Consider the following 12,799-nt stretch of genomic DNA (forward strand, 5'->3'; position numbering starts at 1 on the left):
CCAACAAATGACTGAATGGTTAGAGTGAGGGTGTGGTGAGTCATTACAATAACCCAGAGAGAGGCTTTTGACAGAGCAACTACTCCACCCCTAGAGAAAGGACAGTCTGAATAGAGAACCACAGGGAAGATGTGGGTCTGGTGGCTGTGGGGAGCAGAGGGGGCATGAGAAGAAAAAGTGGTTCATTATAAAGCCAAGGTTGAGCAGGCTGATGAAGTTTATGCCCTCAAGTCTCATGTTCTGTTGTCTCACTGGTCTAATGACAGGGCCGGCGTTTATCTGGGCGCCGGGCAAGTGTCCCTTCATTCTATAATTTCAGCTCCAACTGAAGCAACACCGTAACACTGGCTCAGTGGCCACCATTCCACAAGCCACATACGTTGCTTCAGTTTTAAATTAGGTATTGTTTTTTCTGGCTGATTGGACTGATTCTGGTCTACTAACAATGAGATGCTCATGTATGGTCCTTTCATGTAGTCAATCCTTGGTAATGTTTTTCCCTCTCCTGTGACGCTGGAAAGGATTCCTAACAAGTTGATCCAAAAATCAGCTTTCTTTGTCAACATAATGGTATCCTTTCAAACTCACATTTATAGACTTTGCAAGCTGGAAAGAAGAATAAAGCTTAGATCCTGGTAAGGAAATCTGTCCCCAGAGGACTGAGTTGGGTCACAGTGAATTAGAAGTAGAATCCAGAGCCCCTAGCTTCCATTCCTGGCCCCTGTCCTTCTGCTATCAGCCGCAGGTGCAGCCACAGCTGCTTGGGACACGGCCAGCTCACCCTCCTCTACACTTCTGTGCGATCAGGGCTCCCTCTGGATAGCTCTAAATTATCTGCGTTGGGAGAGGAGGAATGAGCAGACACGATTCTTCTGAGGTTAAGTTTCCTTGGAACGTTCTGGGTGATGTTTTTCTAAAGCTCCATCTCAACGGTGCTGACTTCGAGGCTTAGGAGACAGTCCAGAAACGCACTGGTTAGCGGAGAATTTGCCACAAACAGCTGCGTGGCCGATGGGCCGCGCAGTGGCGGCGCACTACTGTATACTAACCAGCCCCCAAACCATTTATTCATCATCTAATAGGCATTATTTGAGCACCTACTGTGTGTCTGGCTGCAAGCTGTCCAATAAGGAGTTGAGCGGCTCAGGGCTTTGTGACCACCTAGAGGGGTGGGATAGGGAGGGTGGGAGGGAGACGCAAGAGGGAGGGGATATGGGGATATATGTATACATATAGCTGATTCACTTTGTTATACAGCAGCAACTGACACACCACATTGTAAAATAATTATACTCCAATAAAGGTGTTTTATAAAAAAAAAAAAAAGAGTTGAGCGGCTGCCTGCAACACCACCCCCTCCCCCCCCCCCCCCTGCCCCGGCCAGGCCCAAGGAGCCATAGGAACCTGGAGACACAGGGACTTGTGATTCTCAACTCAGATCTGGCCTTAGCTTGTGTTGCGACCTGGGGCAAGTATTGTAAATCCTCCAGCCCGTAGCTTCAAAGCAAAAAGAAGTCTTTTCAAAAGGGAAGGGTATTTCTGGGAACCGGAGAAACACACAACAACAGCTGCAGAAGTGCTGTGAGCCCCTTTGCAGGCTCCCTGACCCGGGAGCCACCGCTCACCCACCCGCGGGCGGAGGCTGCACGCTGCCTGCCGAGCAGGCTGCCCCGTCCGGCCCCGGGGAGCCCGGGCAGCGGAGGCCCAGGGGGCGCCTTTCTCTTTAAGAGCCCCGCAGGCGATCCTGATTGGCTGTAGCTATGCGGGTCTTTCTTCCCAGCTCCCTCCCTCGGAGCGCTCCCACCCCCGCCGCTTTCTCGGCTTTTTCCACGCCCCCTCCCCCCACCCCCCTGCGTCCCCTCCAGCCCCTGGCGCTCACCTCCAGTTCCTCGCCGCAGAGTTCAGCCCCGGCAGCGGTAGGGGCGACTCGCTAGCAGTAGATGCCGGGCGCCAAGATTTGCATCCTTAAGCCGCGCTGAACGCCAGAAGAAGAGAGAAGGAAGCAGAGAAGCCCGGGGAAGGCGGGGACGGGAGGTGCGGAAATCCCCTCCTAAAAGGCAGAAGCCGTCGCCCCCACCAGAGAGCTCCGCGCCAGCTGCTCGCCTGCTTGCTGCCGCTGCCACGAGCGCCCGCCTCTCCCCAGCCATGCCAGGCCCGGCCGCCGACGAGGGGAAGGTCCCCTTCCGCACCGCCAAGGAGGAAATCCGTGTGGGCTTCGGGGTCGAGGGCTCGGAGGGCGGCGGCGGCGGCCGGGAGAAGCCCGGCGCGCGCGGGCGGCGGCAGGACATCGTCTGGAGGAACGTCTTCCTGATGAGCCTGCTCCACCTGGGGGCCGTGTACTCCCTGGCGCTCATCCCCAAAGCCCAGCCGCTCACTCTGCTGTGGGGTAAGTCCGGCCGGCGGCCCCTGCGCCCGGGGCACCGAGGCGAGGCGGCGGCGGGGCGCGCGGGGGCGCGGGTCGCCGCTGGCTTCGGGCGGTGTGGAGCCCCCCTCCGCTCTCCGCTCGCCTCCCCACCACGCGCCCCGGCCCCCCGGCCTGCAGTCGTCCGGCCTTTGGTACAGGCAGGTATTTCTGTGCTGGTATTTTCAACTTCTGCCTCCTCCGCTGTCTGCTTGAGTAGGTGCCTTTGGCGGCTCCTGGACGGACTCGGGGCCCTTCGGCGCCACCGCTGTGCGCAGAGGCGCACCGGCTGAACCCGGGTTCCAGGGCGGGGAGACCGATGGGATGATTGTGTCGCCCAGGCGGGTCCCAGCGGCGCTCCTTTCTGCCGCCCTTCGGCTTCTCAGTCTCCTCTGTGGGCCACGGACCTTGGGGCCGAGTTCAGGACAAGAAAGGGAGTTGCAGCGGGGGTGGAGAGACCCGGCACCGGATCAGTCTTGATGTTCGCGCAGGAGATGGAAGACACCAGTTCCCTTCCTGCCCCTTCAAGGCCCCCATCCCTGCCCGCTCCGTGATCTCTTGTGCCCAGCTGCACTTCTAAGGTCCCAGAAGTTTCTCGGCGAGCACACCAACCCCGCGGCGAGAACGCTCTGCCCCCCGGCACAAAGCTTAGACCGTGGCAGAGCAGATCCCCTCCGGGACCTATCCCTTCTGACCAGTGCCTGTCTGTCACCGCACCTGTAGCTCTCCCTCTCGCCACCCTCTTTCCTAGCACCCGCAACCCTGCCGGCATGGGAGGGAGCCCAGGAGCCCCCCCCCCCAATGCCCCCCACCTCCCGGGGCCCGGGGGCCGAGTGCCTGCCCTACGTGACTCCAGTGGCTGACCTCAGAACCACTTCCAACACCCCCTGCCCCAGCAACTGGTTTTGGCCTCAGTCCCTGCAGTGGCCACGTTAGCCGGGACAAAAGGCGCTGGCCTTGATATCCTGGGCTGAGAGTTGGACGAGATGATCCAAGAAGCCCTTTCAGCTCTCCTTTCCGAGATCGCCAAGGAACGGGGGCAGGAGAAACACAACCTACTTTTATTCCCAGAGGGGAAGAGGAAGGAAGAAAATAAGAAAACCTCTTTCTGCAAGGCGTCTTATTTAGCATAGTGCCAGCTCCAAATGCCTGGGTTCATAATGGGGCCGCTCGTTTCCAAGCCTTCCCCTGAAACTCTGCAGTCCCTGCTCTCGGAAGCAAACTCTTCCAGAAGATGGGGGCCTCTTAGGGGAGTGTGGCTGAGCAGAGCTGAGGAATGATGAGAGGGGCGGGGCGTCTGTGGGCATCTGTGAAGCCTCCCAGAGCCCCCTAAGCTTCGGGTAACCTCCCTGCTCAGCCCTCCCCTGCTCAGTACACCGCCTCAATTCAGTGTCCTTTCCACCATCTTCTTTACTGTTATGTGTTGGTTTCATTCTCCCTGTCTTCCTTCTTCCTTTACTTCCAGATGACTAGATCATGAGATGCTCAGTCATTGCTTCATGGACACACTCCCCCCACCTGCCAACCAAAACCCTTATTACCCTGGATCCTCCAGGGAGCTGCTCCCTCTCCACCCCACTCCTTCTCCCTGCAGGGGCAGGACTGTGCCTTTGGACTTCAGAGCTCACCTGCCTCCAGGGGATTGGGGCTGAGCTTTAATAGCCCAGTGTCAGAGAGCTCAGGGAGAAGTGAACACTTAAAATATTGTCTTACATGCCTGGAGCTCCACAGACCCACAGGCTCCATCCCTTACAGCCACCCATCTGCTGGTTCTGGCATCCCACCAGGAGCCACAAGGACAAGGTCTCCTCTCCAGGTTTGCCAGTCACCTCTGCCCTTTCCAGGCCACTCACTGTGGTGGAGACAGAATCTTTCTTCTGAAAGACCTCGGCCAGAAGACACCGTCCTCGGCCTCAAAATCCTTTAGCTTCCCCGGAGAAGTCAACACACTGCAGGACTCTGGGTTCCCCTTTGTGGGTGATGTTGCCAAGCCCATCCTTGTGCCTTCCTGCATAGTCTATTGCCTTAGCTACTTTTCATCAGTTCCATTCCCTGAATCTTGATTCACTTCCTACCTGGGTTTCATTGCTGCCCCCCTCCAAAAAACAAACAAACAGAAAAAGAGCCGACAGTGGTGGATATTGTAGTTTCAAGATTCAAACTTGTGATTTAGAAACATTCCAAGTAAGTGAATGTTATCTGATGGATAGCTTGTGAGAGAAGAAGTGAGGGAGAGAGACAGCTAAGATCAGTGTGCTGATGGCTAGAATCTATAGGGAGACTGTTGATCAGGGTTATTTTCATTGAAAGCCCTGGTGCCTTGAGCTTCAAATTTCTCCCCACTGGATGCCCTTTTCATCATCTCTCCCACTGGCTCTGTGTAGTGTTCGGACTGAGTTCATGCACCAGTGGGCTGTTCGTCCACTTCAGGGACCTGAGTTGTCAAGGCAGTAGGCTTAACTAGCCCATCTATTATTGCTTGCCACCCTCCACCCCAGGTATGGTTGCCCTGGAAACAGGAGGCATCCATGCAGAGCACCCAGCAGAGGATGTTTTAGGTGTTCAGTTGTGCGAAGAGTAATTTGCGTGGCAGTAAAATGTCATCCGTGAAAGATCCCATCAAGTTGTTCAGTCCAGACCTCCTCCACTGCCTCACTCCCCACCTTTTTATGACTCTCCTTGGGCCCAGAGCAAGTTGTTTTCTCTTCTTACCCTTGCAGTTTTCTGAGTGGGCAGGCTGTCAGAACGGAATGCTCTTGGTGCCCGCAGGTCCTGAGGGATGAGTTTATGACTTTTGAGCACAGAACACGCCCTCCAGCTGGAGGAAAAATCTTCACCTGAAGCCTTGAGCTCACAAAAGTGCCTGCTTTGAGGGTTTTTGGCCAAAGGGGCAGTTCGTTCATGCCCTGACTCCCAAGACGAGTGGAATAGGGGAGTGAGGAGCTGCAGCTGTGGTGTCGAGGTCAGAGTCCTGGTGCCCCTTCCCAGCAGCTTTGCCCTGTCTCCAGGCATTCTGGCCACTGGTTTCCAAAAACATGAGGGACTTTTCTGGTTTCCCTTGAAATGTCATCCGAGTCCCCTAAATATGCCTTGGTGACATCATGACCATTTCAGTGACAGTATCAGGCATGCAAAACACTAACATGCCCTGCTCCCTTCCATCTTGCCCCAGGGCAAATGTGACCATTGCTAAGGAAGAGACAGGATTCTCTGGTGCCCTTCAGGTTGCTGGCACACAGCCTATGGCGAGGAATCTGAGCGGTGGCAGGAATTGACGAGGCAGTCTAGCAGGAGGGAGGGTCAGGAGAGGCTGGGGTTTGGAAGGTACTGGTCCATCAGTCAGATTCTGTCCAATTCGGAGAGTTGCCCAAAGATGAGCTGTCTTCTGTCAGGCCTTGGGTAACCTGAATCCACACCTTCGATGGTCCTGATGTCTTTGTTGGGCTTCTTTTTCCACCAAATCCCTAACATTGTTGACGCCCTCCCAGAATGCGTGGCCACGGACTTCTGTTTTACCTCCCGGTTTTCTAGGGTGAGCACAGCTCAGAAGAGAAACAACTGAGAATGTGAATCCCTGCTCTCCTACTTACGTACCAGCTGCATGGCCTTGGGCAAATGAACATCTCCAGACCTCAGCTTTCTCACCTGTAAAATGGGTATATCAATACTTCTTGCTCATGAGGCTGTGAGAATTAAATTCGATAATAGGTGTAAACTACTTAGCACAGTGCCTGGACCTTGGCTGATGTCCAGTAATTGTTAGCTGCTCTTATTATTATTGGTCCTGATACTGGCTTTTTTTCTTTACTAGAAGGAAAAAAGGCCGTCTTGCAGCACAATCAATTCTACAAAGCTGGCACACAACATGGCTTCGTTGCCTCTCTTGCATAGAAAAGATTGCTTTGGCTTGGGAAACAAGGGTTCTTTCTCAAAGTCTCCAAAGAGAAATGAACACAGATCCCCCTGTCCCTCCTCCCTCCCCCATTCCCTTCTCTTTCATCCTCTCTTCCTCCTATTTTCCTCCAGAAGGCCATTATTTTGTAAAGAAGAATCTTTTTGTTCAGCTGATAACTCACCTGGTCTTTAGTGTTTTCTTTGGGGCTTTTTGAGCAGAGCCAGTTAAATTGCTGTAAAAACAGGGCCAAATCATTTCTCCTAAATGTCTTAGGGTCTCAGTTTTGACTTTTTCCCCGTTTCTGTCTCCTTGAATCATCTTTTTTTTTTTCTTAAATGGGAATTATTTATTTATTTATTTATGGCTGTGTTGGGTCTTCGTTTCTGTGCGAGGGCTTTCTCTAGTTGTGGCAATCGGGGGCCACCCTTCATCACGGTGCGCGGGCCTCTCACTAGCAAGGCCTCTCTTGTTGCAGAGCACAGGCTCCAGATGCGCAGGCTCAGTAATTGTGGCCCAAGGGCCCAGCCGCTCCTCCGCGGCATGTGGGATCTTCCCGGACCAGGGCTCGAACCCGTGTCTCCTGCATTGGCAGGCAGATTCTCAACCACTGCGCCACCAGGGAAGCCCCATTCTTTTTTTTTTTTTTAAATCTTTAACGCTCAAACTACTAAAAAACTGAAAAACATAAATGAATCTTCCTTTTAAATCTTGTAATTCCCAGCCCATGGTTGCAACTCTTGCATTTTTAATAACCAGGCAAGCACTAAGAGCCCTACCCAAGGCTGGGTGGAGTGCAGCGAAACCCGAGAGAATGGTGTGCTTTTGCTGGCTTAATAGTCCCAACAAGTATAAGTATAGGTTGAGGTTAACATTATTAACTCGGTTTTTTTCTAACACTGGTCAAGGTCACTGACAACTGCACTGTCATCCTGAAATGTGAAGTCGCTCTGCAGAGTGGAAACCAGAGCGGGAATCCCAGCATTGCCACTTAGTTCAGCTTCTGGCAGGCCCCTTTCCAGTGTGAGAGCCTCGGTTTCCTGGTCTCTGAAATAGGGATGGTAATACTGATCTGAAAGTTGTTTTAAGAATCAGGGCAGGGCTTCCCTGGTGGCGCAGTGGTTGAGAATCTGCCTGCCAATGCAGGGGACACGGGTTCGAGCCCTGGTCTGGGAGGATCCCACATGCCGCGGAGCGGCTGGGCCCGTGAGCCACAATTACTGAGCCTGCGCGTCTGGAGCCTGTGCTCCGCAATAAGAGAGGCCGCGATAGTGAGAGGCCCGCGCACCGCGATGAAGAGTGGCCCCCGCTTGCCACAACTAGAGAAAGCCCTCGCACAGAAACAAAGACCCAACACAGCCATAAATAAATAAATACATACATAAATAAATAAATAAAAGCTTTATTAAAAAAAAAAAAAAAGAATCAGGGCAAATGTCAAACTGGTGCCAGAGGATAGACATGCAGTGCCCTCTGTTACTACCAACCCCACCGTGGGCCAGGCATCAGGGAACCTGCAGGGCTTCCGTGTCTGTTTGTCTGGGACTTGGAGTTCTTGTGGCTCAAATATAAAGCATAGCCTTTAAATCTAAATAGATTATCCTGACCTCGTGTAACATTTAGTTCTCATCTTGTCCTGATTTGTGTATTGTATAACATCATAATAATTGCTTGGAAAAGTCACTGAGAGATTTACAAAAGGGTGACACAGTCATGGTGGTTTCCCTGAATTTTTATAAAAGGCAACATCGTCTTTGGTTGGCATTATTCTTGTTGAGCATTTATTTTGACATTCTGTAGTCTCTGGTGTGCAGTCTCGCCATCCCTCTGCTGTGACATGTCCTGCTTCTGTGGAAGTGCCACCCTGGGGTTAAGAGTATGGACGTTAGAGTCAGAGGATCTGGGTTCAAGGCCCAGCCCCCCAGCTATAGCCTTGGGCAGATCGCTCACCCCCCGTAGCCTCAGTGTCCCCAGCTGCACAGTGAGAAGAGCGGTACAACCAGCAGCATGTCGCAGCTGGAGTGAAAGGAACGAGAGTGAGGCACTTGGCCCTCGGTGCTTCCCTTCGCGCCTTCCCTTCCTTTAGCTCCCCCTTTGGTGGCTGGGACTTGTTCCGGCTATCCCCCGGTTGTCAGAAAGCCCTGGTCAGGGGTAAAGCAGTTGCTTTCTGACTTTGTTTTCCCTGGCAATGGGTTGGTGGCCATCCCAGCAGGGACCCGCTATCCTCCTTCATCAGCGTCTGCCGTTTGTTCACTCTGAGTGTGAACGGCCACGAGAGAGCCTCACAGTTGCACGTGCAATCACATATTCACTTGTCCACTAATTCATTCATTCTTTTCCTTTTCAACTATTGTCAAAGGATATCAGAATCACTTGGGGATCTTTTAAAATATTCAGAAGCCTGGGCGCCCCACCACCCGGACCTACTGCACTGGAATCTCTAGGAGTGAGGTCCTGGCTTTTTTGAAAAAGGCATTAAGGTGTTTCTGATGCAGAGCGGGGCTGAGAACCATTATTTAATTCCCTTATCCATATTCAGTTATGCTTATTACTCACCCATTACTTGCCAGGCACCGACACCATCCCTGACTTCACGGCACTTAAGGCCAGTTGGAGAGACAGACGGGTGCACAGGTGAGAACCGCCAAGGCAGCATGAGCTGCAGGTGCCAGCCTGGGGGAGTTGGGGGGGCTTCCCGGGGGAGGAGGTGGCTGGACTGAGCCTCCAGGAGGCCCGAGGCTGGCTGGCCAAGGGGTTTGGGTGAGATGGCACTGTAGCCACAGGCTACAGAGCTCCCCAGGGGAGAGGGGAGAGCCAGTCAAGGACCTGGTGGTTCAGCGAGGCTGAAGGTGATCAGGGTCCAGATCCAGGGCAGGAAGATTCAAGAGGACCAGGAAGACTGGGAGGAGATCAGGCTTTCGGAGGGGCTGCCCTGCAGCCTCTACCTGCCTCTCACCTCCTCTCACCCATCACACACACCAGTGGCTCTTGGTGTATAACTTCTAGACCAGACACATGGCAGCGGGATGAGTGAGTCTGAAGAATTTCGGGAAGGACCCTGAGGCAGACGCCTTGGAGCAGGTGTGCAGTGGGGCCGGGCACCTCCCTCAGGCTGGCCAGAGCTGAGGGAGAGCTAGAAATAATGTCTCAGCTGGGCCTTTGATCTCACAGATTCAGGGGTATTGTCCCAGGACTAAATTACTAAAATGCCCCAAGGGTATAATAGCACAGGCATACCAGACCCAGGGCTCTCTCCTCCTCCTGTGTTCCTCTTTCCTCTGTTTCTCAAAGGTACAGGTGTGTAGGGGAGTTCTTCTCACCTCACTTCCTCCCTTGAACCTGAGCTTAAACAGCTGGTTCTCACTACCCTCCTCAATGTCCTCCTTCCCATTTCTGCAGCTTATTACGGAGGGCTCTGTGGGTCCCTGCAGGCTGTGGTCCAGCAACATCACCTGGGAGCTTGTTAAAAAGAAAGACTCTCAGACCCCACCCTGGACCTATTGAATCACTACCTGCACTGATAAGGTCTCCAGGTGACCCATCTGCAGTGAACTTAGAGAATCACTCCCTCAAGTCAGGCCATAGGCCGACGGGTCAGAGAAGCTGCACATGGGTGGGATTTGGCAACTCTTTCTTTTTCCGTTTAATGGCCTCCTCCCCTCCTGCCTCCTTGTAGCTTATTTTAGAACATGTCGGGATCCTGCTTCTCTTGCCAACAAAAGGCTGTTGCTAAAATCTTTCAGCCGGCAGCAGTGATGTTTAATTCATGGGCTAGAAAATTAATTTTATTTTCATGAGTAGAGCTGGAGAAAAATAACAGGAAGTCTCTGTGCATGGCCCTTGGGAATTCAGCATGTCTGTTTAACTGGTAAAACAGTTAACAGTTCATTTACCAGATGAACTGGTAAAGGCGAGGGGGCCTCAGGAAAGGGCCACCTTCCACAAAGGATGCTTTTGGCTGCAAGTAGCACAAAACTCAACTTAGGATGGCTTAAAAGATGAGGAAAATTTCTAATTTCACTGGTAGGTAATCCTAAGGTAGGGCACTTGTGGGATGACTCAGTAATAACATCAAAGTGCAGGTTTCATTTCTGCCATGGTGGCCTTGTGGAATTTAGTTTTCCTTGTGGTTACAAGATGGCTGCCAGAGTTCCAGGAGTTACAACAGTGTCCTACAGAAGAAGAGAGAGGCTGCCCCTTCCTGAAGTCTCATCAGAGAGAAACTCTCTCCTGGTCATCTCACAGCTGATGTCTCCTCAAGTCTCACTTGCAGGATTGTGTCCCAAGTCCCTTGTTAAACCATCACTGGCAAGGGATTCAGGATAATCAGTGTTAGCCACTGAGCCACATGCCACATGAGGCGGGGGTTAAGAGCCAAACAAAACCCAGGCTCTGGGGGAAGGGAGAAGAGGGCATGGCTGCTGGGACAGCCAACACCTCTGCTCCAGGGCCTGCCTTTACTCCCTCTCATGACCTTCCCTCTTTGGTGTCACCTCCATTCCCTGGAAAGGCTCTGATTTCATATTTTAGCACGCTCTTCCCCTCTACTCCCTACCCGCTCCGCTTGTCTCCAGTCCTGCTGTCATTTCAGCGAGTTGTAAATGTCTGCCTTTTCCATGAGGCTCTGAGCTCTCCCATGGCACATCTGCCTCCCCAGAGCCTGGCAATGGCCTCTGCTCAACATACACTGTGCTGGGGGAATGGATGCAGGAGGAGACGAATGAATGAGTTTAATCTTTGTGTGGCCTTTCTTTCTAAGGAAAGTTTTCATGTTGTTTCTTAACTTTAAAAATGTTTTTGCCCCTGTAAGAGAACTTTCCATGTGATTTTGGGGAAAGGACTGGGGAGAGAGAAGCCTTTCTCAGTGCCCCAGGAATCTGCATGCCCCTCTGCACCCGTGTCCATCTGGGAGTCACCCTGACCTCAGTGGGGAGCTTGCAGAATTCTCTATCACTCCTCTGGGTTTTTATGCGGTGAGACGGGGCTGGGGAAGGTTGCTCTGGGCACAGGGAAGTGTTAAATGCTTTGTGGGAGAATGGATTTAAAAAGAAAAAGATGGACAGTGAGTGACTTAGAATGTGTTCTTTACCAAGCTTTTCCATGGTGACACACTTTCCTCAGACTGATGAATGGTTTTCTTGGCTGGTCATTGTCTTCATCGTTCAGGTGACGCAGAACGTCAGTGATGACGTCACGGTCAGATTTCTGTTCTCTTGCCTCAAATTTTACTTAAAAGGGCATTTAAAAGTCCACTTAAAAAAAAAGTCCACTTAATCTCACCCAGCAGGTACTCTTTTTTTAAAAAAAATTAATTTATTTATTCATTTTTGGCTGCGTTGGGATTTCGCTGCTGCACGCGGGCTTTCTCTAGTTGCGGCGAGCCAGGGCTACTCTTCATTGCGGTGCGTGGGCTTCTCACTTCGGTGGCTTCTCTTGTTGCGGAGCACGGGCTCTAGGCGCGCGAGCCTCAGTAGTTGTGGCGCACGGGCTTGGTTGCTCTGCGGCATGTGGGATCCTCCTGGACCAGGGCTCGAACCCGTGTCTCCTGCATTGGCAGGCGGCTTCCCAACCATTGCGCTATCAGGGAAGCCCTGCCCTTAAAATGGGAAAAAAAAAAAAAAAAAATCAAATACCAGTGGACTTGGAAATGAAGAGTTACAAGAATAGAGTTTAGAACTCAGGTTTAAATTTGTTTTCTTCCTGTATCACTGTCTGTTGTATGCATACCATCATGCCCTGGCAATTTGGCTGTATGGGTTTTAGCTCGGTTCCCTAAAGAGACAATGGCTGTAAATGCAGCCTGTGACCTGAATGAGCAAGGCCATCTCCCAAAGCATCCTCCACCTCATCGTCAAAAAACATTTATCAAGCAGGCAATTAATTTGCTATGGTCTTGAGCCAGGCACTGTGTAAAAAAACAGAGACCTGGTCTCTACCCTCCTACCTTTTATAACTCAGAGGAACAGCTGTGATTTTCCCCAAGTAGTGTATCCAACTTAATGTTCTCTTGGCATGAGTAGAAGTGGAAAATACTCTTACTTCTTTAAAAGTTCTATGCATGAAATTAGAAATGAATTTCTAAAATGTAACTTTCCTGGAGTAGTTTGTCGGTTCCCTCCTCTAATAAATACATTCATAAGAAGCTTTTGCAGATGGTTACAATGAAGATCGTCTCTATTCTCAGCCTGTGAGTCACTGGAGTGTCCCTGAAAGCATTTGTTTTGCCCTAGAGTCTCTATAAGCAAAAGAAGGTATTTATTAGCAAGTGTGAATAATGCCCACATATCTCCCCCTCCCATCTCCCACCTCCAAATCCATTGTGTTTGGCTCCCTAGCTCCTGACAAGTGGGTGAGTCATTAACATTTTTGAGCTCTGCTTGAATTACTCCAGGGTCTTGACTCCATCTGGAGCTACCCTCTGAGCATAGACTGGGTATGAACCTAAACTTGGCAGAGCTCCCAGGAGGGTTGGAATAAACCATAGTTATTAGAGCTAATATTCCTTC

At 51.8% G+C, this 12,799-nt stretch overlaps 1 protein-coding gene and 1 long non-coding RNA gene across 5 annotated transcripts in view; one reads left to right on the forward strand and one right to left on the reverse strand.

Annotated features, from left to right (window-relative positions):
* Positions 1-1,925: 1,925 nt before the first annotated feature.
* The window catches only part of LOC309661718 (stearoyl-CoA desaturase 5-like), a 386,110-nt gene continuing 375,236 nt past the window's right edge, over positions 1,926-12,799 (forward strand). The window contains exon 1 of the mRNA XM_082463676.1: positions 1,926-2,386. Within this exon, the coding sequence (XP_082319802.1) occupies positions 2,146-2,386 (241 nt within the window). The 5' untranslated portion in view covers positions 1,926-2,145. The remainder of the gene's footprint in view (positions 2,387-12,799) is intronic.
* LOC309661721 overlaps positions 11,900-12,799 on the reverse strand; it is a 141,667-nt gene continuing 140,767 nt past the window's right edge. For all 4 annotated transcript variants that reach the window (XR_014264174.1, XR_014264175.1, XR_014264176.1 and 1 more), the window contains one exon: positions 11,900-12,528. This is a non-coding gene — a long non-coding RNA (uncharacterized lncRNA). The remainder of the gene's footprint in view (positions 12,529-12,799) is intronic.

This window comes from Balaenoptera physalus, assembly GCF_965194825.1.
Source record: "Balaenoptera physalus genome assembly, chromosome: 5".
Taxonomy (NCBI): domain Eukaryota; kingdom Metazoa; phylum Chordata; class Mammalia; order Artiodactyla; family Balaenopteridae; genus Balaenoptera; species Balaenoptera physalus.